The sequence below is a fragment of the Engraulis encrasicolus genome, chromosome 24, assembly GCF_034702125.1.
Source record: "Engraulis encrasicolus isolate BLACKSEA-1 chromosome 24, IST_EnEncr_1.0, whole genome shotgun sequence".
In the NCBI taxonomy this organism is placed as follows: Eukaryota; Metazoa; Chordata; class Actinopteri; order Clupeiformes; family Engraulidae; genus Engraulis; species Engraulis encrasicolus.
The window spans coordinates 38,036,511-38,064,460 of NC_085880.1; the positions used below are offsets into that span (position 1 = coordinate 38,036,511).

General features: G+C 43.9%; 1 protein-coding gene across 1 annotated transcript; it reads left to right on the forward strand.

The window, feature by feature from the left end:
- Nucleotides 1-5,606: 5,606 nt before the first annotated feature.
- kcnk18 (potassium channel, subfamily K, member 18) lies at nt 5,607-27,950 on the forward strand. Its single transcript, XM_063191286.1, has 4 exons — nt 5,607-5,628; nt 5,777-5,911; nt 25,692-25,981; nt 27,417-27,950. Exons 1-4 carry the CDS (start codon nt 5,607-5,609, stop codon nt 27,948-27,950), a joined length of 981 nt encoding a protein of 326 aa, XP_063047356.1.

The window sequence follows — 27,950 nt, forward strand, 5'->3', positions numbered from 1 at the left end:
GATGGGAAAATGAGCGTCACAGAAATTAGGCCTATGCAAAATCTGCAGCGTCTTTAAGCGATATGTGTTTGTCTGTACTCGCGCCTCTTGATTAATTCTTAAGTCTTACAGTGTAGCATTTTTCATTTGTTTGCCTTAGATGGAATCATGTTAATGATTGATGTGTTGAAATGGCCACTGTAGTTTCCACATCCCCTCAGCTGTTGATATTGTCCCTGTCTTCAAGGACGCCAACAGGGGGAGCAAAGGGGTCAGCTGTCTCGGGCCCAGGGAGAGGGAGATGGAGGGCCCAAAATTGGGTCATCGTTAGCCTGCCTACATTGCATGTATTGATTGGGTGGGTGGCCCTTTCAGACGACTTTGTCCCGGGCCCAGCCACAGTTGTCAGCGGCCCTGCCTGTGTACAGCCCTTTTAAGATTGCGTTAGAGAGGGCTGTAACCACATTCCACTCCAGCATCTTTGGTTTCCGATAAAGGCTAACCGGCTAATGAGGTTTCTTCCCCTTAAATTGGGTTACTATTGCAATTAGACACTTGCTCTTGCACAGGAAACATTGCCTTGCCTTTGCTGCACACAGACAGACAAAAGGAAGACTTTCAGACATGAGAGTATTCAGGAAACCTTGGTTGAACTCTGTACAACTCTGTTGTTGTACGTTGTTTTGCTTGTTGTTTCGATGTTCTGCAGAAGGCAAGAAAATGGACATGTTCATTCATTTACCTCACATTTATCTGAAGGTTCAAGTAGAAATATTCAAATTTCGCTAATTACTAATTCGTCTTTACTTTTTCTTAATTGATTCTGAATATTCTTCGTGTTAGCCATACATAAAAAAACAAAAAAACAAAAATAGAAAAGTGTTTCAATTACTGGATGATGTAGGCTATATTTGCAACTAATAAATGATGGGAAGGTTGCAAAAGTCAGTCCTCAGTATTCCTGTGTCGACTTCTTCAGCAGATTGCATATGCCTAAGGAACGGCGGCTGTGCTTCAGCTGTTCTCCCTAATCTAATCAACCAGTGCTCCCCCCCCTCCTCCTCCATGACTGAGGTACCCTGAGCATGGTAGACTTACTGTACCGTCCTTGCCACGGGTGAGGCATAAATGCAATTTCGTTGTGTGCAGTGTGAAGTGAACAGTTGTGTGCTGTGGAGTGCTGTGTCACAATGACCATGGGAGTTGGAGTTTCCCAATTGGGCTTTCACTTCACTTTAACTTTCTTATCTCTATGCTGTGCTGGCAATGCTGATTTAAGGGCACGAACTATTCCACAGAAGCATTACATCTCACACCAGAATGAGTAGTGGTGTTGGATACAGATGCTACTTGGAGCAAAAAAAAGAGATGTAGGCCCTACCTAGGTGTAAAAGAAAAAAAATGGTTATAGATTGTAGGCCTACTATATTAGCCTACGCTGCATGAAAGGAGTATTTTCTTTTATTTTTAAAAAGAAAATGTATTTAATTTTTTATTTAAAAAGAAAAAAAGCTCTCGGAAACCATTACAGCACACTTCACACATTCCTATTTACCGTAATGCCCTTTTGGCCTATGAGATAAAATGAAGTTAAGTTAATTAACCTGCGCCGTAAGTACAAGTGTGGTGTAGTGTATCATTGTGTCTCTAGTCCCTTAATCCACTAATTGTCACATTTATATTATGGTTTTTAATGCTGGATAAAGAGATCAGAATTAAAACAGTTTGTTTACATGTCGCACCTCCAATTAATTCCGATATGCGACTGGGGATCAGAAAGTGTTTCAATTGGATAGACTGGGGATCAGGAAACATTTCGATTGGACAGAGGATGCACATGCTCGGTCTGCATCATTAGGCTCGTTCGTGACGACGCAGTAAGATTTTTGCTAGGCAGTGGGCATGCACACTTTGCCAGTTTGCCAGAAAATTCTAACCAGAATGCATCAAACTGGCAAAGTGTGCATGCCCACTGCCTAGCAAAAATCTTACTGCTTCGTCACGAACGAGCCTATTGCCTTTCGTGTCATCACGTAACAAGCTTGTGTGGAACAACTGAAATTGTTTCAAAGCCGAATAAACTGTTTACATGGAGGAATAAAATAAATTGGAATTAGAAATGGAATAATCCACCCACTTTATTCAGATTAAAGTTTCATTCTGAATAAGTGAAATTTCAATTCCGTTTTACATTACCTTTTCAAGGCAGGTTTTTTTTAATGTGCAAACAAGTCATATGTTAGGCCTCTGGCTCTTGTCATACCTGTGTGATAGTGCTCAGAAAGAGCAGCTACCAGCTCAACTGTAGGGATTATATACAGTAGGTACTCTGTAAACTTGTTCTAAATATTTATGGGTGAAGGACTCCAGTTTATTATGGTATGCGACACATAAATTATATGCATGTTTAAAACCGCAGAGCACAGCCAACATGGGAAAGGGGATGACAGACGTTAAGCGATGACCAAGGTGACCATGTGCAGAAGCCAAAGCATCTGAATTTATGCTCCAGAGACATACCTCGTTTGACCTTGTGTGCAGCATGCCTCCTTTAAAAGCAAACACTGGCGCGAGTACACTAGACTAGAGAAGACATCCTTGGCAATGCCTTGGCGCAGCCACCACACCAGTCAACCTTTTATACAAACTGGGTAATTGAGATAAACATTTATGTCAGTAACATTGGCCAGTGCAGTGCAGTGACTTCATTGTCAACAGAAAGGTTGTTTGGTTGGAGGCTCTCAAGTTCTTGCTGTTCCACTTTTAGAATGCTGCCCTGGGTCATTGCCTTGCAGCTTCTCTTCAAGTTCTTTTACAAAAGGATCCCAGCATAAAAGGAGAGTTTATTGGTCATATTGGCTACATAGTGCCACTTTCGTGAAGCATGCCGTGCAGATGCAAAAAGTGTGGTGAAGAGGAGGGACTTTCAAGGGATTAAAACCATAAATGTAATATTTTTAGTAGTTCATTTCCAGAATTCATGCTGCCCATTCATGTGTGTTACCTTTTTATCAAATACTTACCACCACCATCAAATTCTCTTGGACCACCAACACTACATCACTGGCGAAGAAGGCCCATCAGCGTCTCTACTTCTTGCGCAAACTAAAGAAGGCAAGTGCTACACCCTCCATCATGACAACATTCTACAGAGGAACCATAGAGAGCGTCGTGTCCAGCTGCATCACAGTGTGGGGAGGAAGCTGCACGGAGAAAAACAGGAAGACACTCCAGCGTGTTGTGAACACAGCGAAGAAGATCATTGGAGTACCACTCCCCTCCCTGCAGGACATTTACACCGCACGCCTCACCCGGAAAGCACTGATGATCATCAAAGACACAAGCCACCCTGCACACAAACTGTTCAGCCTCCTGCCCTCTGGAAAGAGGTACAGGCGCCTCCGTTCCCGTACCACAAGGCTTGCAAGCAGCACGATGCATCAAGCAATCAAGATACTGAACACTCAACCCACTCTCCCTTCACTGTCAGCCTCTAGCCAGCCAGGCCACTGACAACGCTCCCCCCCCCCTCATCCCCACCACCATATCTGCGACTGAACATTCCACCTGCACTACATCTGTGACTGAACTTTCAACCTGCACTAACTCAAAACATACACATGCACACACACACACACACACACACACACACACACACACACACACACACACACACACACACACACACACACACACACACACACACACACACACACACACAAGCACACTGCACTTTCTGCACTAAACCCAAACATACACACACTGACACACAACTCATACTCACACACATACACACACACACACACACACACACACACACACACACACACACACACACACACGCACACACACATACACAGGTACACACACACAGACGCACACCGCACTTTCTACCTGCACTAAACACACACACACACACACACACACACACACACACACACACACACACACACACACACACACACACACACACACACACACACACACACACACACGCACACAAAACACATACAAACACACACACACACACACATACTGCTGCTGGTGCATTTAATAAAAACCTTTTTTAATTATTTATTTCTTCAAATGCTACTATTACTATGTCAGAACGCTATAAAGGACTTTTAGAAAAAGAACAACAAAATACCTCCTCTTAATGTATGTTCTCTACAAGTCTTCTGTTGTCCAGTCTTGCACTTTAAATGTCTGTATGAGCAATGTCTACGTCCATACTGTCTATGTCCATGTATGAGTACTGTCTATGTCTATACTGTCTATGTCCTTACCTAGAATTAGTCTATGTCTGCATGGGAGAGCAAGAAACGCAATTTCAAATTCTTTGTATGACCAGTGCATGTAAAGAAATTGACAATAAACTTGACTTGACTTGACTTGACTTGACTTGATATGACTGGGAAAATTTCACTTTTCATACATGAAAAGGGGGATCCCCTCCATGATCTGCCATTGTGAATTTCCAGAAATAGAGCTGCAAAACCTACTGTACTTTGGTAATAGTAGTAAATACTAGTTTATTACTCAGTACATATTCATGAAAAGGTCAAATTTGGCAATAGGCAGCACAGTTTCAATTAGCAGGGTAGTTGCAATACCTACTCTGGCCACATCCTACACAGTGCACCCCTAAGTTTTTTTTTTCCTCAGGAAGAGCACCTTGACTTGATACATAACTAAAAAATGAAAATCATCCTAAATGAGGTTTGAATAAATGTTTTGACTAATCAATAGAAGAATGATTATAACAGAAAAGTCAGTGAGGGTGTGTGTGTGTGTGTGTGTGTGTGTGTGTGTGTGTGTGTCTGTGTCTGTGTGTGTGTGTGTGTGTGTGTGTGTGTGTGTGGTCAGATGCCTATGCGGAGCCCCGTGTAATTTCTGCTAGTTCATACTGCATGTGGCCATAATGAAAGTGAAAGGTGAAAGTGCGTGCGTGCGTGCGTGCGTACTAATAAAAAACAACAAGACACAGCAGGCATCCTGAGTCACTGCTAAAGTCCCCGAGCCTCTTCAGCAGCTCCTATATATAGTCTGGTTGTCCCCCAAACACCTGTTGTCTACAACCCCTCACATACCTCTACCAAAAATCTCATCACAATAATTTATGTTTGCCTTATTTCTTGGAAGCAGACAACGTCATGGGGAAAGGCCGGGAAAGCTAATGCGGACCAGTTAAATTATGTTTTCAGACCAACTGTCGAATGGGAGGGGTGTGGTGATGATATGGGTGATAATGGCGATAGGTGGATCGATCAGTAAGGATGGAGAACTGTGGGAAGATAGCTTGAAGAAGTGCTGAACACTCGCGCTACAGTGCTCGTGCGCTCCTGAAGGTTCTAAGCGCGAGGAGGCTGTGGCATGCAGGAACACATGCGCTTCGACGCGCGTTATAGCCGTTTTCTCTTCATCATACTGTAAACATGTCAGCGACTATACAGCAGCCGCGATCAAAATGCTACCGATTCTTTTGGAGACTTTTCCCGCACGCGTTCTTGATTTTGTCTCTCATCGCGTATGCCTGCTTGGGAGCTGTGGTATTCTGGAAAATTGAGGGGGGAAGAAAACTATCTGAGGTGGACCAGCAGCAATATCGCAACTTCGTTAAAGAATTGATGTCTACAGCAAACGATTCAGGTATTGTATCATTCACGGACACTATTTTTATATTTTTGACTAAGATGTGCAGAGTTAACTACAGGCCTCTTTCATGTTATTTGACTACTATATACTGTGTATGCCCGTCCTGTTCGCAAGCTATTATCTAATGTGACTTAAATCTTAGTTCCATCAGATGCAGTGTTTACAAACGTTGACAAAAAGCTTCGGAAGGAGTTGAAGGCCGTTTGGCTTCAGCATCCAGACAACTGGTCATTCTATGGATCTCTCTTCTTCTGCTGCACGGTTTTTACAACTGTGGGTAAGTGCCATGTTTAAATACGCTTTTATGGGGGATAGTGTCGCCTATACCCAATTATGGAGTTTTCACTCTCAGCCGCCCCCACACAGCAAATTAATTTTATTCATTATTATCCAAATAACATTTACCAATGCAGTGCGTAATGGAGAGGCTCTGGGTGGGTCAATATAAACGGATGACACACAATGTTGTGGCTCAATTTGAGTCTCAATGAGGTAACTCAGTGGCAGCTGTTGAGAGTTTGTCTGTGTGCTCTTCTCCGGATTGTTTCTGCATCAGTCAAACAGTAGACCAGATTGAAGAGCCGTGTGTTTGCACTGTGTGGTAGGTTGTTTGTGCACTTTGGCCACTGATTCTTTTAAGAGTCTTACCGGCAGTGTGTGGCGCATAGTAACCAGGTGGCGGCCATAGAGAGGATGGCCACTTTCAGATCAATATGTTTGAATTCTGTATGAAGTCAAACCACCACAGCTCATTAACCTCACTTGACATGGGGTTAACACTGGACATGCTGAGTGACGGGAAAGGGGAAGTTCATTTGTAGAGACATGATGGAGTCAGAAGAACATCCACATTGTGTTGTTTTGTGCAATCTTATAGAAGCTTTCAAATGGTAGTTGAAATGATAGTTAATAGCACTGACTTATATAAGTCAGTGCACTCAACTTATATCAGTCAGTGGTTAGTAGCCTCTTGTAAACAAAAAGTGTTTAACCTTGGTTCATCAATTTGTATAGCCAGAGGCGATTCTAGGGACAGCAGGGGCCCCAAGCGAAAATGCAAAAAAATGAACATTTGCAACAAAATTGCTACTACCAGGGGCGCCGCTAAAAATATTGGACCCTATGAAAGATTCAAGTTTTGGGCCCCTAAAATGATACATTATGTTATCAGCATCCTTTCAGGGGGCCTCTCAGTGCTGTCGGGCCTTTAGAATCTGTAACACCTTTCCCCCCCTTGCGGCACCCATGGCTACTACCATAGTAAAGTCTGAGCTGTTATTTGCCATCTAGGAGCTTGGAGGTCCCAAGCGACTGCCTGCTTAGCCTGGTGGCAAGATGCGCCTCTGTGTAGCCTATAACAACAGTAAAAGACATTTTTAATCCACTTTTGCTTGTAACCATTATAGGTCTACTAAATCTAGTTGAGAGAGCCATCTCTCAACGTGACTACTAAAGACAAAAACGATACTAACTAAACTAACTTCTCCCTGTTCTGTAAGTAAGTCTTAGGGTATTTCTCAAGTAGTCAAGTAGGCGAATTCTGATCGACAAAGGAAACAAATAACCAGACACTTTTATAATTAAATATTGTCTCAGTTATCAATGACATACACACCTGCAGGATGACAGGTCTAGGGCTCCTGACTAGGAACATATGCATTTACCAGATCAGTTAAAAAAAAAAAAAGCTGTTGAGGATGTTCTCAATTAGTCTTTAAAAGAGGAACTGTGTGCACATCCAACCCTACTAAGGCCAGGTGCAGGACAAAGTCGGCACACTGCCACCCCAACTGGATGTAGCCCAGTGATTCTCAACCTTTTTTTTTATAACAAATGCCCCCTGGGCCTGCCAACGCCCTAGAGAACACCCATACTGCCACACAATCGTTTCAATCTAAAAGACAAATCTCACTTGTGATAAGGTCTGGTGGTAACCAGGCAACCAACACCCCTTACTATTAAACAAACTAAATGGATAGTGCCCCAAATGACAGCTAAGCACCGGCCCCTCTCAACCTTTTCAAGCTCTTGGTCAGACCTAGTCTCAAAGAGAATTGAAAGTCATGATAATAGTCTAATATTTTGGCCACATGGCCCAAGGACTACTCCCTGACTGGATGTTGTCGCCTCTTCCCGCAGATGGGCCCGCCGCTGGGCCCGTTCATCCACTACTGAAAAGACTCAACTACATCATAACAACATTGCTATGGCATTACTAAGAAGCTTAAGTAACAAATCTAGAACCGGCCATTACAATTTTGTTGACAGTAAGTTTATATAACATAGGCTCTGCGCAGAGGGGTTTAAGGCAAGGGAAGGCCTATGTCATTTCAGTTATTTATTTTCAAGATATACTATATGCTGCCCATTCACAATGTGAATTCTTCACAAATATTTCCTAGGTTATAAACCAGGGGTGTCAAACATAAGGCCCTGTGGTGCGGATGTGACCTGCCAGACATTTCAATCCATATATATATATATACAGTATATATATATATATATATAGAGAGAGAGAGAGAGAGAGAGAGAGAGAGAGAGAGAGAGAGAGAGAGAGAGAGAGAGAGAGAGAGAGAGAGAGAGAAAATAAGATGTAAATGTCTAACCCACTACAAAGTTGCCACAGGTGTCAGAGATTTCAGGTTTTCAATACTTGAGAACCAGTTAGGTCTTTTTGTTTGTTATTTACAGTCTATTCTCCTGATATATACCCACTGTCATTCACCTCAAAACGATTGACAAGCAATGTGATTCCAACATAGAGCTCAAATCTGTGATATTTCCCAATTACATTGCAGGGGTGCATTTCTCGAAACCATAGTTGCTAACTACGTTGCCCTGGTCCGCCCACTTGAGATGAAATTGGCTGCAAGTGGCCCTTGGACAGAAATGAGTTTGACACCCCTGTTCTGAACTTGGTCTACTGTATATTTACTGGTCTGACCAAAGTACAGTAAGTTTCGCAGCCAAAAATGTCTGTTAACTTAAAATGGTAAACATGGAGAAGATCCACTGGTAACGCTTTATAATAAGGTTCTTCTAATAAGCGTTTAGTCACTAGTAAGCCGATGGTAATAGGGGGCCTACCCTTACAAGTGCCCAATAACATGCTTATTAACTTTGTTAACATCTTATGAGCTGCTTGTTATATGTTTATAGTGGTTTATTTTTTTAGTCTTATTATTTACATCGGTACACATATCCATCTTGATATGCTGACTAATACTAGATATGGAGGCGTCGCGAAAAAAAACTAAATTTTCAAGATGGCTGCCATGTGTACCGATTTTCATGCTTTTACTCAAATAAAGTTACTCATCAGATGTTAACAACGTTAATAAGCACGTTATTGGGCACTTGTAAGGGTATTACTACCTGCTTACTATAGTGACTATAAACACTTATTAGAAGAACCTTATTATAAAGCGTTACCGATCCACCTATTCATGCATGAAAAGTGTAAATATCCAAGTCACAATGAATACTTGATGGTGGACGGTAGGCTAAGTATTCATGAACGATAACGTTTGTGAATGGAAAGCATACTGTACATTCTGGAAATAAATTATGAAAGAAATACACATTCTACTTTTTTAGACAAACAATGGCTTGACCCCATTAGGGTCTTCATCAGACATGCTGGATGTTTTGAATTACTCAGGTGTTTAACGACATAGCCTTTTTGAAACACCTCTTCTGAAGCAATTGGGTCAATGTCAATGCCCTTTAAGCTGCGAAATTTTAACCAGGAGAGACATTTCCTGTTACCCTGGTATTCACATCTGTCTCGGATTGTGTGAAACATCAAAAGTCTGAGATCATCTCCAAAAAAAAAACGTACCACCACTCACTGTTCCTCTGTGTGAACACCATTGACGTTCAGTAGACAGTTTTACCTAAGTGAGATGTTATGCATACCGCATTGTGTGTGTGTGTGTATGAAATGAATATGTAATGAAAAAAGCAATATAAAATATGTGGCTAGTGGAATACCTGAATGGCTAGTGACTCTGGAAAACCCCTAGCCATAGTGGCCAGTGGGTTAATGTCAAGCCCTGGTGTGTGTGTGTGTGTGTGTGTGTGTGTGTGTGTGTGTGTGTGTGTGTGTGTGTGTGTGTGTGTGTGTGTGTGTGTGTGTGTGTGTAAAGTCCAAGAAAGTCCAAGAACATGTCCCGTTAAACTCTTTCTGAGCAGGTAATTTAATCTACAGATACACAATACTGCTATAGCGACAATAGAAATCGTCGCTGTTCGAAAATGAGACTATTTTGTATACAATTCCAATGAACAGACACAGACAAGAGTAGTAAGGTTTTTGCCCCAAAGGGAGAGAAAGAGAGGTGCGCTTTTCAGAGAACAAGCTCTGTCTCATAGCGAACCGATCTTGACTCTCTCAGAGTTTAGCAAAAGCAAGACTTTTTATTTCACAATTGACATAGGTGATAGTTGCCAAACGTAGCTTTTCCTATTTTTAACATGTGCTGTCTAGTTTCAGGATGAGAGCACTTCTTCAGTTCAGTATTTCAGTATCGTCTGTCAGTTCAGTGTTCTAAAAGGTCTTGCTCTGAACTATTGAACTTTTTACAGAACTGTACAGAAGACATTTTTACTGATGTTACAGCAATAACCATTTTTAAAACAGAGATTATAATTATTCTTACATATATCCACTATTATTTGTTGTATTATTTGATATTCGGTCTTTATTCATTATAGAATATAAATCAGTACTACTGGTCGGTCTCCATGAGTGATGATAAATAATTTCATTACCAACTTTAATGTTGAAATGGAGGTGGAGGTGGGGAGTCGGGGATTTGCCAGCCACTCCCTGAGCAAAGCCTACGGAACACTAGGCATAACAGGGGCCAATCGGAAGAGAGCCATCAACAACAATGCAGAGGCTGTGGAGAAAGCGTCCAGATGGCTCTGGCTGAGGAGGGCAGAGAGGTTAGGGGAGTAGAATGCCACTCGGACACAGGCCAGGGTCTGATCAGCCCTGGCCGGGTCGCCTGGTCGAGGGTGTCTGTTGTGAGACCCGAAACACCCAGTGACTCCAGGAAACAACACTGATGATGTGAATGTTTGCAAAACTAATAAGTAAAAAAATATATCAAAAGAGGAGATACAATGTTTCTGCCTTTGCAGCGCTGAAAAACAAGTTACACAAATTGTACAAATTGCTTGATCTGGATTATGTAGGTCTATGTTGACCAAGCAAATGATACATTTCAGTTCACAATCCTAGCAGCTGTCCCCTTTTCCTAAACATGTAAATTTCAAACGCTTCATGGAAGCTGCTATTTGCCGTGTACACATCACATCCTGTGGCATAAAGATAACGCGCACGTGACAAAGCTATCTGACAGAAAGGAAAATATAGGTCCGCAACACTGTTCGATGCTCCCAGACAAAGTTTAATGGCACATTTAATGGCACATTGACATTAAATATTGTCTGGGAGCATCGAACAGTGTTGCAGACCTATACAGGCATGTTCCTTTCAGTGATCTTTTGTTTGGTCCAGCACCTGTGTCACTGACATTTTAACAGAACAGAACCTGTAACCCGACCTGACAGGTTCTTTATAACTGCCTGATTATACTTTGGTCATGAAATGCATATTAATGTTAAATTGAAATCATTTATAAAGGTCTTAGAGGGTAGTCAGGTCTGGACACCTGTGTCTGGCTATTTTGTGTGTGCTTTTATGTGTGTTTGTGTGTGTGGGAGAGCGTGAGAGAGAGAGAGAGAGAGAGAGAGAGAGAGAGAGAGAGAGAGAGAGAGAGAGAGAGAGAGAGAGAGAGAGAGAGAGAAAGAGGAGCGGGGGTTAACAGAGAAAAGACATCTCAGCATAAAGCAAGAGGATGAGCGAGGATGACAAACAGCCAGACAGCCAGTCAGATCGGACAGGCAGATGGAGACAGAAGAACAAGTTTTTATTGGGCAGAATCACTCAAGGCTGTGCCATCAGCCAGCCAGGATGCAGCACTCTGGAGGAAGGGTCCCAGCTGTGCTGGACTGGCCATAAGGCACACAAGGTGGACTGTTGATGATTTTGGCCTGGTCCAACCCTCAATGTAGTGGTGTCAGTTCTAATTCCGCAACAGCAGACCTCTCCGAATCAGATTTAGATATTTTGGCAGTCGTGGTCAAAATAGTTAATGATAGATGACTTTTTCCACAGGCTTCATTATCTTTCTCTATCTTGACTCATTTCAACAAAGACGCTTTTGCACACCTCTGTAGTTGGGCAGGTGCGTAGGATGTTATCCCAGCGGGGTTGTCAATCAAGTGCAAAGAAATCCCGCACACTGTCCATTCCACCAACAAACTTTAATACAACGTTTCGGTCATCCGACCTTCTTCAGGTAAAGTAACTTTAATACGTTTCGGTCATCCGACCTTCTTCAGGTAAAGTAACTTGACCTGAAGAAGGTTGATCGAAACGTTGTATTGAAGTTTGTTGGTGGAATGGACAGTGTGCAGGATTTCTTTGCACTTGAACCAGTCTTGACTGAAAAATGCCCGGCCTGAATTTTTGTCCCAGTCGAGCCCTGGGTCCCAGCTGTGCTGCCCGGCTGGCCGCTGGGCTGTTAATAATGTGATCAGTGCCAGTCAGCCCATTTCCTCTCCCCACTGTGCTGATGAGCTCATGTCTTTCTTGATGATCCATTCCGGCTCTGCTGCTGAGTGGAAGGGTAGTGGTGGAGGAGGAGGAGGAGGCAGCAGGGTGGTGGTGGTGGAGGAGGTGGCAGCGAGGTGTTGGAGGTGGAGGAGGCGGAGGGTGGTAAAGGAGGTGGCAGCGGGGTGTTGGAGGTGGCGGAGGTGGAGGCAGCAGGGTGGTGGATGAGGCGGCAGGGTGGTGGAGGAGGAGGCAGCAGGGTGGTGGAGGAGGAGGAGGAGGCAACAGGGTGGTGGAAGTGGAGGAGGAGGAGAAGGAGGAGGAGGAGGCAGCAGGGTGGTGGTGGAGGAGGAGGAGGTGGCAGCAGGTTGGTGGAGGTGGAGGAGAAGTAGGAGGAGGAGTCAGGGTAGTGGTGGAGGGTGATGGAGGAGGAGAAGGAGGCAGGGTAGTGGTGCAGGAGGAGGAGGAGGAGGCAGGGTAGTGGTGGAGGAGGAGGAGGAGGAGGAGGCAGGGTAGTGGTGGAGGAGGAGGAGGAGGAGGAGGTGGCAGCAGGGTAGTGGAGGAGGAGGCAGCAGGGTGGTGGAGGAGGAGCAGGAGGAGGCAGCAGGGGGGTGGAGGTGGATGGTGGTAAAGGAGGTGGAGGTGGAGGAGGAGAAGGAGGAGGAGGAGGCAGGGTAGTGGTGGAGGGTGGTGGAGGTGGAGGTGGAGGGTGGTGGAGGAGGAGGAGGGTGGTGGAGGAGGCATACACACAAAATAGCCAGGTATGAGGTCACAGGAGGCAGGGTAGTGGTGGAGGGTGGTGGAGTGGAGGAGGCATGTACACACAAAAAAGTCAGGTATGAGGTCACAGGTGGCCAGACCTGAATGCGTTGTAAGACCTTTAAATGATTTCAATTTAACATCCATGTGGGGTGGCTCCATAAGGCACGCTGTTCTACCAGTGCAACGCTGTAATCGTCATTGAAAGGTTCACTACTAGTAGAGTAGGCTACACTGTGATTCTCAACCTTTTTTGAACAAACGCCTGTTTGACCTCATCATAAGCCTGCCAGCACTTTGACCTCATCATAAGCCTGCCAATGCCCCCTTACCATTAAAAAAGAACACGGACTACTGCCCCCCATTTGCCCCCTCTCAGCTGTTTCCTTCTCAACGCCTCCTAAAGGCTCGCTATACTATTATTAAAGTCGCCCCTTTCTCCTGGGTATTCCTTCCCCACGAGAGGAGAGTGATTTTCTGCACTGTAAAACATTGCTGCCAGTTAAACGTAAAAAAGTAAGTTGCCCTGCTGCCTTAAGTTTGTAAGTTAACTCACATTGAGAAGTCTTAAGTTGAGTTAACTTATAGGCAGCAGAGCAAGTTATTTTTTATGTTTAACTGACCTGCAATGTTTTACAGTGTGTGGTGTATCGTTTATCAGTTGAGAGTATCCTAACTTATAGGAAAAGTAAGGGATATTTGCGGGTCAATAATGATGAGGGAAGATAAGCGGAAAAGACATCAAAATAAGGGGAGCACAGGAGGGGAGCAGAGATTGACAAGGTGACTGTTTTGATGAAGTTAATGGTGAGGTTGGTGCTTAGGACTCCGGCAAGATGTGCAGGATATTTTTTTTTATATCTACTGCTATCTGTAAATTTGTAGGAATCATGCCAACTGCAGCAGAATCTGACTTGACAACCAAATGCGATTGAACTAACGACTGGATCTTGACTTGACAACCAAATGCGATAGAACTAACGACTTGGTCTTACCCATAGCAACCTCCATAATTAGAATTAGAATTAGTAGCGGCAGTTTTCCAGAAAGTTATGAAGAGAAAAATAACAGAAAAATAATGTACACTGAGGTGGTGATGCGGCCATGACGCAAAGCGAAGTGGCGTGCCTTGTTGTGAATTAGTGTGCTCTCAGCTGCATATGCAAAGTAATGCCCGAGTCATGCACATTATGCATGTTAGCCACTCTATACACCAAGCAGCATTGTGTGGCGTTACAGGCAAAATATATATATATATATATTGGGCCAGTGTACTCCCATTGACATACTATAGTGCGGTTGTTGACTGATTTGTGAACCTCAGTTTTTATTTTGTGGTGCTGCGCCACAGAACGGTCTTCTATGTTTGTATAGGAAACACTGTATTCCTCCTTATACATGTACAAACGAACAACAAAAAGGTTGTTGGGCCTACTTCAGGCGACTCTTGCATAGGAACAAGGAGTAGTATGTATTTTTTTTACTATTAAAAACCCTTTATTTTAAACTGGGTTACATCTCTAAAAACGCCAACCGGTTTCAACCACACTGCATCTTCATCAGGGCATGACAGGAAAGAGTTAATTTGCGTGACCTAGTAATCAGTTCACAGGGTCATCACAGGGTCACATGATGGTCACTGAATGACACTTTCAAGAGTATGCCTACTTTTTGTTATAGGCGCGCGCAGCCAGCCTGCAGGACAAACTCACACATTTTTATTTATTTTTGGACAAACTCACACATAGCTACCTTCCTGCTCGTAACAAAGACACTTGGCTGAAGAAACCTATGGGTACTTTCACGTGCCCACAATCATCTTGCAATCACTGCGAGAACCTTATACAACAGAAATTGTATTGTTGCTCTTATTGATGATGTTTTTATATGATTTAAAGAAGAATGCCTGATATATCAGAATATGTATGTGTGTACACTTTATATATGCCATTACTTTACTGTTTCCCATTGTTGTTTTCTGTACATGGGTTCTAAATTTTGTTTATAACCTGACTGCGCGAACCTAGCTGCGCACAACTCAACCTCTGATTGTTGGAAACCGCTGTCGGTCAAAAAAATAGCTCACGTGGTTGGCTGCCAGTGTCTTGCCCCTTCTCATAACATTGTGTTGATAAACACAGAGAACCCATGTATTGTTGTGATTATATTAGAAAAAAATAGAAATGGAAATTTCATCATTTTCAAGTTTTTTTGAAGGTGTTCATGTTTACTTTACAAAAGTATCCTTTTTTACACTATAGACCTCCTGGGGAATGCCTTGAGGGATTCCGAGAAGGATCCAAAAGCCTTGCTTTGCGTCAGCAGGCCACTTTGCAGAGTAGATGTTGCTGTGGGTATCACTTGGTGCGTTCCAATATGTGACCTTGCGTCCTCCACTTGTGCACGTGGCTTCGTACTAGGAAATAATATGTCTTGATGACATCACGGACAACAGCATAATATCTCGCAAGAACTTATTGTTAAGTCATTTTCTCATTTGCAAACTGGATGGTGACTGATGTACAGTGCCCCAAAAATTGTTGTGGCTAGGCTAAGCGGGGAAACGTAATTGTTTTCTTCACGGAGGCGGGGCATCAACAAAACTTGAGGCCACAACAAGCACAAGTGGAGGACGCAAGGTCGCATTTTGGAACGCACCCATTGCCTCAGAGTGCTGAGGCAACTGTGGTTTACACAACTTCCTGTTTCTGTCCGACTTCTGTGGGCTTGTCCCTCAGCTGTCTCCATTAGAGCCCATCTCACTGGACCACCAGCAGTCATTAGTGTCCTCCAGTGACTGATGTAATCATCCAAGAGGTTTACCTCGAATCCCTACCACCACAGAAAGTAGAATTGGATAAGATAAGAAATATCACTCGGGGGGGAAATGCATACTCGTGAACGGCATGACGTTTTCCATGTGCGTTACGCCCTTTTGTGGGGGAAAACATCCAAATGCAAGTCAATTGGTGGTGTTGGGGTTTACTCTTACTGCAGATGGGGTCGCCGGCGACACTATTCACTTTCTGCAAATGCTTAACGACATCATAACAACATTGCTATGACATTACAGAGAGGCATAGCGCTGCGCTAATAAGGACCTATAGACTAGCGTTGTTCGCGCGCAACATGGCGAAAAAGTGTTGTGTTGCCGGCTGATCAAATAATATAGCCAAACAGCTGTGGCTGAAGTGTGGACTGTGATGTAGCATATAAATTGATGAGACATTCGGTTTGATTTCCCCCATAAAGGGGCGTAACGCATATTTATGAGCAAAGTACCCGGGTGGCCGTTCATGCCTATTGGCCATGGTGTAGTACATGGGCGTGGCTTACGGACACGGTGCGCATGGTCAGTGGGAGCGACACCATGATGGATAAAAATTGTGATTCCCAAAAATCCGGAAACACCGCAAAAATCGTCCGAAAGAGGATATCTGGTTGTCATTGTTCAGTGTGTGGCCAAATTAACTGCTAAAAAGCAGCAAAATGAAGTCCACCAGTGTGTGGTGATCCTTCTTGTTTACTGTGGATTACTGATGACTGCAATTCACAAGCACCTGGAACCTGGCTGTGCATAGGAGTTTCCTTTTTTCCTTTCTAACACACAGGGCATACAAGCAAACAACAGGTTTAGAGACATATGAAAGTAGTACAGAGGCTTTCAACTTTTCTTGAGCCAAGGCACACCTTTTCAAAGACAAAGATGCCAAGGCACGTCATCAATTGTAAATGTTAACAAAAGTAAAAGTAACAAAAGTAAAAGTACAAGAATAATAAGAATAACAACAAAATAACCAAAGTAAATGTTTGGAATAAGAAAAATAACACCCCAATGCCTAATGAATAAGGTACAGTCATTCTATAATATAATAACAATGTATAGTCATTCTATGATTTTTATGACACACCAGATGATCTCTCACAGCACACTTGTGTTCCCCGGCACAGCTGGTTAGAAAAAGTACTGACTTAGTAGCACAAGTGCTGCTGGTTGCAACTCTCTGATCTCTTCAATCATGCACTCATGCACACACAGTACTTCTGAAATCAGGTCTTGAGAAATTGTTAAAACGGGGCAACACTGTGTGCATTTTAGTCAAGGCAAGGCAAGGCAAGGCAAGGCAAGTTTATTTCTATAGCGCATTTCATACACAGGTGCAACTCAATGTGCTTCACAAAGTTAACAAATGTAAATGAAAGGAAAACAGGGAAATGAATTAGAGTAAAAAAAAACATTTAAAACATTAAGATAAAACATAAGGTAAAAATAATAATAAAATAAAACATAAATAAACATAAAACCTTGAAAAACATACGCAGTCTTCAGATTTTAACTGTTCGACGACAGAGGAGTCTGGCCTCCTTTTTTCCGTTTACCTGATAGAGTCTAGAATTGTCAGGGTTTTGTCTTCTCTTCAATAGTCAATGACCTTGTGTTGTGTATCAAATAAAATAAAATAAAAGTAATGTATATGTGACCTCTTCTTCAAACTTCTTGGCCTCCGTGACTTCTTGTTTACCTGTCTAGAAACAAACTGCCCTTGCATTGTGTTTTTTCACACCTTAGTCCTACCCTAGTTCTCCATTTACAGGAAACAACAGCATTGCACTTTGATCTTGTCTGTCTTTGCTAGGTGCAAAAGTCTTTACCCTAGAACATCTCATTGTCTAAAAACAGAAGCTTAGTTAGGAAACATGAACATGACGTGTAGTCTCGATATTCATGTCTGCGAGCATGTAGGTCTAATGTGCCCACTAAAGTTTCCACCTGCGTTCTCAGAATTGTATATGTCTGTTTGTTCTTTTATCTTCAAATTATTAGCACCTGCTCTGTTCTTACTTATACAACAAGTTTTTTTGTCCTTTTTCTATATGTACTTTATACATGCACATTGCATTGTTTTCTGGACTGAAGGGTAACAGAACTTTGAAAGGGCGCATCATGATACTGCCTCCTTGCATCGCGATACAGTATCGTGACTGCATATCGCGATTTGTTGGTTCGATACAATATTGTTACAGCAGCCCTAGAAGATGGAGTGATAGAACAAGTTATGACAGGGCTGGACAGGGTCCAAAAACCCACCCGGGCATTTTAGACGTAAACTGGCCGCTCAGTATGTTTTTGCACACTGCCTTTTTATTTTTTCTTTAATTTTTATTTTCCCCCTCCCTGACTTTACCTGTGTGTTATGTGTCTTAAATGTCCATGTGGGCATTATGTGTATTTATGCAAGCTACGTGACACCTAAATTTCCCCTCGGGGATCAATAAAGTTACTCTACTCTACTCTACTCTATACACTTGCAATCCAAAACCTACTTGACTCAATCCACGGTCGATATTGAAGATGGACCAATGGGTCGCCTCCTCTAAACTGTTGGCCGGTCAGGAAGAAAAAACAAACCAACAAACAAACAAATAAGACAACAAAAGCATTGTCCCCTGTGGACTGAAGGACCACTGAAAGTCATTAGCAGTCCAGCCCTGAGTTTTAAGTTTTGTGTTATCACGTAAGTTTCGTGTTACGAACCGAATCGTGAGTTGAGTGTATCGTTACAGCCCTAGTTCTGACACAGCACACGTAATTTGGCACCATGTCAAACTGTCCATTATCCTCCTCACCACACGCCCATTTGGTGGTTAGGGCGGGATGATAAACTCATCCAATTTAGCTGGCCATCCCGGATCAATTATGAATTAAGAGGAACAACAAAGAACTGTGCTGACACATGCATTTGTACCCAGACCTCAACAGGGCTAAGATGCTCAGTACAGGCCCTGCCGTGGCCAACCGGTAGGGCACTCGTCTACCATGCGGCTGACCTGGGTTCAATTCCCGGCCCGGATCCTTTGCCCATCTCTCTCCCCATTTGCTTTCCGTCCACCTCTCACACTGTCCTGTCAATTAAATGTTAAAAAGACCAAAACAAATCTTTAAAAAAAAGTTCAGTGCAATGGGATGAGGTGCATTTAAGTGATGCACCATTAGTAAATCATTAGGCTTATATCTAAAATAGATATGGCCTATATGTGATAGCACTTACAATGCATTCATGGTCAACGTGTGTGTGTGTGTGCGTGTCTCAGGCTAATGTGTTTGTCTCAACCATAGAGGCTTTTGTCTTCTAAACCAGTGGTGCGTTTCTCAAAAGCGTAGTTGTTATTCAGTTAGCAACTTGGGTAGTTACGAATGGGAGATTGCATTGCAAACAGCAAAGTAGGTCAGTGGTTCTCAAACTTTTTCCATCATCCCCCCTTCAGTGGGTCTGAATGCTTCTGAGCCCCCCCAAGCAACAGCAGTAGGCTACTCGCATAGACTGATTTTGCGATCGCTTCGCTGCGCAGAATCAAAGGAAAGGTGACTGGTGAAGATTAAACAAAGAGGGACTGCAGTCGAATGCAGATGTGTGTTTATTTTCCTATGCTATTCAAATCCATGACAATTAATAATATAATGTTGGTGAGGGTTTTAAACTTATTGCCTTATTGGCGAGACAGGAAATCATTTCCTTGGGGGGGGGGGGGGGGCAAAATTAGATGTCACATGCCCCCCCTGAGATGCCTCCGCGCCCCCCAAGGGGGGCTTACGCCCCACTTTCAGAAACACTGAAGTAGGTAATGTAGTTACCAACTATGGCTTTGAGAAACACACCCCATAGCAAGCTGTTTAGGCTAGACTAAATGTCATGACAGATTATTTCCTATCTTGAACCCAACACGTTTAAGTTCGTAGGATAGAAGCTTGCTCATCCTCTTGATGTAAGTTTTTCAGGTTATTCATTGTTTTACAGTTTTTTTACAGTCTTTTACAGGGGTGTGGGGTAAGTAATAGAAGGGTCAGCATAGACCCTGGCCGGGAATCGAACCTGGGTCAGCCGCATAGTAGGCGAGTGCCCTACCATGTGCTCCACAGTAGGGACTAAGGCTGGGTGATATGGAAAGACACTATGTCACGATATGGATTACTTTATCTCACGATAGCGATATATATCACGATATAGCACAATTACATACGTTTTCAGTTATTCTCTTTATTTGCTCTTTATTTTTTCATGTCGCAAAACAACTTTTCTTTCAAATGGAGGTTTTTAATTGTTATTTTTACAGTTACGTGAACTTATAGTGTGTATTGTGACAACATGAAATGTAATTAAATGATATTCAATTGCATACAACTGATAAAATTACTATCACAATATAAACGATATAGGAGAAAGGGCACAATATACACTTTTCTATCGCGATAACGATACAGTGCCCTCCATAATTATTGGCACCCCTGGTTGAGATGTGTTAAAAGCCTTAAAATAAATTCAGTGTTTATTGCAGAAGAATACTGTCACACTGAAAATTGTAGGAAAATGTAGCCTTCAACTCAAATGAATTGTAAGAAAATAAAAAAATCCCTGACTGAAAAATAATTATTTTTCATTAAATCACCTGTTCCACAATTATTGGCACCCTTAACAATTCCCAGGAAATAAATATAATTGAAGCATTTCTGTCATTTCTACAGTAGTTTACAAAGTTTACCAGAGTATGTAGGAACATTTAATTAGTAATTCATCACTTCCTGTTTCCCTGGGGTATAAATATGACGTGACACGGAGGACATTTCTCTTATCCACTCTTAAACATGGGAAAGACAAAGGAACACAGCATACAAGTGAGGCAGATGTGCGTCGACCTTCACAGGTCAGGCAGAGGCTACAAGAAGATTGCCACTCAACTGCAGCTGCCCATATCCACTGTGAGATGAATAATTATGAAGTTCAAAACACTGGAACAGTGGTAAACAAGCCTAGACGAGGACCCAAGTTTCTTTTGCCACCACGCACAGTGAGGAGGATGGTAAGAGAAATCAAAAGATCTCCAAAGCTCACTGTTACAGAATTACAACAAATGGTAGCATCCTGGGGTCACAAAGTCTCCAAATCAACCATCAGGCGCTGTCTACACACCAACAAGCTGTTTGGAAGGCATGCACGGAGAAAACCTTTCCTCACTCACAATCATAAACGCAAATGTCTGGAGTTCGCCAAGCGGTATTGGGGCCTCAACTGGGACCGTGTGCTTTGGTCAGATGAGACCAAGATTGAGCTTTTTGGCAACAAACACTCTAAGTGGGTCTGGCGTGCCACGAAAGATGCGCATGCTGAAAAGCACCTCATACCCACTGTGAAGTATGGGGGTGGGTCAGTGATGCTGTGGGGCTGTTTCGCTTCCAAAGGCCCTGGGAACCTTGTTAGAGTGCATGGCATCATGAATGCTTTGAAATACCAGGACATTTTAAATCAAAATCTGTTGCCCTCTGCCCAAAAGCTGAAGATGGGTCGTCACTGGGTCTTTCAGCAAGACAATGACCCGAAACATATGGCCAAATCTACACAGAAATGGTTCACCAGACACAAAATCAAGCTCCTCCCATGGCCATCTCAGTCCCCAGACCTCAATCCCATTGAGAACCTGTGGGGTGAACTGAAGAGGAGAGTACAGAGGAGAGGACCCAGGTCTCTGGATGATTTAGAGAGATTCTGCAAAGAGGAATGGCTAAAGATCCCTCTTTCTGTCTTTTCCCATCTTGTGAAACATTATAGGAGAAGATTAGGTGCTGTTTTGTTGGCAAAAGGGGGTTGTACAAAATATTAACACCAGGGGTGCTAATAATTGTGAAACACATTATTTGATGTCAAATAATTATTTCTTTATGTGGGATTTTTTCCCCACTGAATAAATGCACTTGTATTGAAGGTTGGATTTTTCTCTTTTTTTCCATTAAGGTCCCATATTATTTAGAAAAAAATAATAATAATTGGAAGCTAAAAAACACATCTCAACCAGGGGTGCCAATAATTATGGAGGGCACTGTATATATCGTCATATTGCCCAGCCCTAGTAGGGCCAGTAAAATACGTTTTTGAAGGGCCACAGCAGTGTAATATGTCAAACCCTCATACAGAGGTCAGCTCGACATGCAGTTGCAACGCCAAAACAAAAAGACTGATGTGATGAGAAGGTTAGTCCTCTGACCATCTATGTCCTCCTCAACTCTTACTGAGACTGTGTGTGTGTGTGTGTGTGTGTGTGTGTGTGTGTGTGTGTGTGTGTGTGTGTGTGTGTGTGTGTGTGTGTGTGTGTGTGTGTGAAAGGAAGGGAGGGAGAGAGAGAGAGAGAGAGAGAGAGAGAGAGAGAGAGAGAGAGAGAGAGAGAAAGAGAAAGAGAGAGAAATTATATGAGACAGTACAGTATACTATTGTTTTTCAATGGGGACTTAACAGCCCTCCAGGGGGCGCTGGGGAGGTCTATGTGGGCATTGATGAGCTGCTGTAATTGACATTACACATGAGGATGGATGTCATCTGAGAAAGAATACAGCGGTGCAATGCCAATAAACAAGCCAAGTAAGACCTCTGGTTGGACCTGTGAACGGCCACGTGTGCTGTGCATGCATTATTGATGCACACACACACACACCCACACACACACAACACACACACACACATGCACACGCACACACACACACACACAATGTGCAATAACAACATCTCACACACATTCTCTTCATTGCAGCCAAAGTCATTAAGCCAGAGCTGGAGGAGCCTTTGTTTAGATGGAAGGAGAGACTTCCTTTAGCTCCAGTTAAAGAAGTCCAGTGTAGTGTCAACCTACTGTACTTAGCGCCTTTATCATCGACTGCACTTCATCACGACGAGTTAGTTCGTTAGTGTTCCTATGTCTCCCTATAGGGCTGCAGTCCACTTCACTGTACTGCATATGTGCTAGGCAGGGCCGCTGACAGCATTGACTGGGCCCAGGACAAAGTCATCTGAAAGGGCCCCCCAGACAATACACATAAAATGTAATGAGGACCCACTTCTGGGCCCCCTCTCTGCCTGGGCCCGGGACAGCATACCCGTTTGTCCCCCCCTGCCGGCTGCTCTGGTGCTAGGCCTACGGTATATTCCATTTATTATTAATTGTATGTAGTCGTTGTCTTTATGACCTCTACTGTATACAACAGGTGTTGGTCTGGGCGGCCTAACGGCTGCACCAAGTATGAAGCTGTAGATAAGGAAGTGGTGTTGAGGGATTTCATGAAGCCCTGACAGTATCTAATAGATACTGACACCCTATCCTCTTTAATTCTTGCCGAGACTGTGTGTGTGTGCGTGTGTGTGTGTGAGAGAGAGAGAGAGAGAGAGAGAGAGAGAGAGAGAGAGAGAGAGAGAGTTTGAGTGTGTTTGTCCCAAGCAAGTATTGTGTGTGTGCGAGAGTGCGTGCTTCTGGTTTGCATGCGTGCGTGCACGTGCGTGTGAAAAGTCATTAAGCCAGGGCTGAATAAGCCTTTGGATGAAAGGTGAAACACCCTTTAGCTCCACTTGAAGAAATCCAGTGGCAGACTCCTTCTTAGCGCCTTTATCATCTACTGCACTTCATCTCGATTACGAGTTAGTGAACGTTCACTACAGTCCACTTAACTGCATGTCTGCTAGACCTACGATACTGTATATTCCATTTATTATTAATTGTATGTAGTCGTTGTCTTTATGACCTCTATACAACAGATGTTGGTCTGGGCGGCTTAACGGCTGCACCGTGTATGGAGCTGTAGATAAGGAATCATAAAAGCACTTGTGCAGAATATAGATACAACGATAGCCTACTACAGTATAGGCTGAACATGTAAACAGATATCAACTGTCTGCATCAGTGATTCCCTAACTGTGACCCAGGGCGACTTGCCTGAAAAAAAAATTGGAGCTGAGGGGGGGCGCTGTGGCGCAGTGCGCTAAGCCCCGCACATTTGGGCTTGCATGCCCACGGGGACCCCGGTTGGAGTCTGGCCGGGGTCATTTCCCAGTCCCACCCTGTCTCTCAGTCCCACTTGCTTCCTGTCACCATTTCAGACTGTCCTATCAAATAAAGGCATAGAAGCCCCTAAAATTATTAAAAAAAATAAATAAATAAATACAAATTTGGAGCTGAAAAATATGCACAGCTGTGGTATGTAATGCTAGAAGTCAGGGGTGTAAATAATAATCGATATGTATCGATGCATCGATCCTACGGCCGACGATCTAATCGAATCGTCGTGGGGCATTCTTAAATATCGAAAATAATCGGATCTCTGGCCCCTGCCCAATGCCCTAGCTGTTAATTCTGCAACATAATAGTAGTAGGAAAGTAATTGGGAAAAAATCTAAACGCATTGAATTGTGGGGCATTCTTAAGTATCGAAAAGAATTGAAACGCTGCCTTGAGAAATCGATATCAAATCGTTGAAGCTGTTATTTACACCCCTACATGGTATACACATGACTAATGGACACACATAGAGGGAAATAAATGCTCTGGTGTTCATGATTTTCTTTTTCTTGTGTTCCCTGTCTGGTGTAATCTCTACCAGCAGGGCCGGATTAAGATGAACTGGGGCCCCTAGGCTACAGGGCGCTTTGCAACCCCCCCCGGAAAGCAAATTTACATAGAGACTGTCATATAATTACAAGCCAGGAATTAAAAACAACATGTCTACTAACTCTACTCAACAGACATACATTTTTCAATATTACCTCTTGTCAATTCTACAATTTTTCACTTTTTACCAATCAGGGGCTCCCTGGCAGGTGGGGGCCCCTAGGCTGCAGCCATATCTAGCCTGTGCGTTAATCCGGCCCTGCCTACTAGGTTATGGTGACAACTACTCTGTGACGGTGGCCGGCAGGCTGCGGTTACTGTACTGTTCAATATGACTAAACTAGACACATAGAAGGCGATACATGCTGTTATGTGGTTTAATGTGTTTTTCTTGTGTTCCCTGTCTGGGGGCACGGCCAGGCTGTGGTGAGAACTACACTATAACTGTCTAATATACACGTGACTACACACATAGAGGGAAATCAATTTGATTTTCTGTCTGGTGTAATCTCTACTTGGCTTGCAACTCATGCGTACTACATGTGTTTTCCTATACTAGGCTACGGCGTAATCTACCATATAACTGGCTATACACATGACTAAAAGTAAATGCTCTGGTTCATGTGTTTTTTTTCTACTAGGCTTGCAACTCATGTGTTGGCTACTTGATGTGTTTTTCTTCTACTAGGCTACGGCGAGATCTATCCTGTCTGGTTTAATCTACAGTATATTGGGCTTTCATGGTTTTCAACTCATGTGTACTTCATGTAACTGCACTTTACCATTGTTACCTCTGCCAGGGAGGTAATGTTTTCTGTCGCGTTGGTTTGTCCGTCTGTCTGTTTGTTTGTCTGTCTGTCAACGACTCAAACAACTCAAAGACCAATCATCGGATTTGGACGAAACTTTGTGGGTTTGTTGATAATGACCCAAGGAACAAGTGATTCAGAAAAGACTCTTCACTATCTAGACGCCCCCTAGTGACCAGAAATTGGCATAGTCAAATAAATGTGTCAAGCAGCTTCCTTGGCTGAGGTCTGCGCTCTCTGAGTGCTTCTAGTATTCTATATAATACGAGGGGGTTTTGCCTTGTCCTATGTAATGCTGTGTTTTTGTCATGGGGGGGGGGTATTTGTATTTGTCTTTTGTGTTTTTTCTGTTTCTTTAACTATCAGATGCACTGTCAATGTCACAGAACAAGTTTCTGTAAAGACGAATAAATAATCTATGTATGTGTTTTCCTCTACTGTAGGCTACGGCGAGATCTACCCGGTGACAGTGGCGGGCAAGCTCCTGTGCATCCTGTACGCCATGGTGGGCATCCCGCTCATGCTGCTGGTCATCACGGACGTGGGCGACCTGCTGGCACGCCTCTTCTCCCGCGCGTACCACCACCTGCACAAGCTCATGAAGCACCTGCGGCGACGCCTGCTCCACCGCAAGCGCGCACACGGCGGGGGCAACGGAGGCTGCACGCGCTCCGACGGCACGTACGTCTGCACCCACGAGGTGGTGGTGCGCGAGCCGCTGGACATCAAGCAGGTGATGCAGAGGCAGGGCCGTAACCAGACATCTTCAAATACAGTACAGAGGTCAAATAGGGCAGTCATGGGTGAGCGGTTAGGGCGTCAGACTTGCATCCCAGAGGTTGCCGGTTCGACTCCCGACCCGCCAGGTTGGTGGGGGGAGTAATCAACCAGTGCTCTCCCCCATCCTCCTCCATGACTGAGGTACCCTGAGCATGGTACCGTCCCACCGCACTGCTCCCCATGGGGCGCCACTGAGGGCTGCCCCCTTGCACGAGTGAGGCATACATGCAATTCCGTTATGTGCAGTGTGCACTTGTGTGCTATGGAGTGCTGTGACACAATGACAATGGGAGTTGGAGTTTCCCAATGGGCTTTCACTTTTCTTTCACTTTCAAATACTGTGTGCTGTACTGCACACTGTACATTCAGAATGCTTCAAACACTTCAGTCAAACTCTTAAGGTTGTTTTCATTAATCACTGCTTTGATGATAAATGGGGGTGGCGTATACAGACTGAATATATCATTGTTGATCATATATTGATTTTCATCTTAGATCAATTTTACATTACTAAAAAAAATACAGAGGACATGACCTCTGTGTCCTCAATGGTAGTTACGGCCATGATCAGAAGTGTCAAAAGTAAAAGTTAAAGTTAAAAAAGTAGCACAGTGTCCTTCCAGCATAGGTAACTTATCTGAGTAAAAAGTAGACCTGTGTAGTGCTTGTCTTAGGATCAGCTGACTCTGCATTGGTTGGATCAAGTTTGTGGTGGGTCCTTGTAGGGCCGAGCTTGCCCCCCACGACGGGAGGCTCCGGATTTTCGTATCCTCCCCACGGCCTTCCATCGCTGCTCCCGTCGTTGGTTTGCTTATCATCTCCACCAAATGTGACTGTTCCATTTCATCATGGACTTAAACTTTCCACAGCCGTCTATTTTTGTTGTGTCCCTGTTTTTGTACTTATATTGAGTCTCTGTATGTCTTTGAGTGTTTGTATGTTTTTTTTATTTTTGTGTATATGGTCTGTAAATCGTCTTTGAGTGCCATGAAAAGCGCTATATGAAACCAATGTATTATTATTGTTATTATTATTATTATTATTTTAGTGTTTTTCAGTAACAACACAGTGTCTCGTAAGTTACAATGCAGTAAATGGAGTAACAGCTACGCAGGGGGCGCTGTGGCACAGCGTGCTAAGCCCCCCACATTTGGGCTTGCATGCCCATGGTTCGAGTCCGGACGGGGTCATTTTCCAATCCTCCCCCATCTCTCTCACCCACTCATTTCCTGTCAGCATCTCATACTATCCTGTCAATAAAGGCATAGAAAGCCCCTAAAAATATATATTTAAAAAAAGTAACAGCTACGCAATATCATGTGCTAGTGTTGTAATTACACCACAAACATACTTTTTTAATTTACTTTTACTTTTGACACCTCTTGCAGGTGATGCAGACGCAGGCCTCGGTCAAGCGCAAGTCGGTGCAGCTCTTCAGCAACGCGCAGATCTTCGAGCGGCTGATCGCCCGCGAGAAGCTGCGGCGTCCGCTGGGCGCGCTGCAGCGCAGCCGCTCCTGCCCGGAGCTGAGCCGCGGGCCGCCGTCGCGCTGGCCCGCCTGGGACCTGGAGGGCATCGGCGAGGACATGGAGGCGCTCAACGTGCCCCTGATGCTGATCCTGCTGGTGGTGTCGGCCTACATCCTGCTCTCCGGCCTGCTGCTGCGCCTCTGGGAGACCGACTTCTCCGCCTTCGACTCGCTCTACTTCTGCTTCATCACGCTCACCACCATCGGCTTCGGCGACATCGTGCCGTCGCACCCCAAGTACTTCATGGTGACCTTCATCTTCATCATCAGCGGCATGGCCATCATGTCCATGGCCTTCAAGCTGGGCCAGTCCACCATCGTCTCCTGCTACCGCCGCTGCATGAGGTGCATCAGCCGCGGACGCGTCAAGTACGAGGTCGTCCAGAACGAGTGA

Bases quoted from the DNA above. Each gene is read 5' to 3' on its own strand.
- kcnk18 (XM_063191286.1), top strand. From the start codon at position 5,607: ATGTCTACAGCAAACGATTCAG. The intron at 5,629-5,776 runs GTATTGTATCAT...CTTAAATCTTAG, and splicing joins GTCTACAGCAAACGATTCAG to TTCCATCAGATGCAGTGTTT. The intron at 5,912-25,691 runs GTAAGTGCCATG...CCTCTACTGTAG, and splicing joins CACGGTTTTTACAACTGTGG to GCTACGGCGAGATCTACCCG.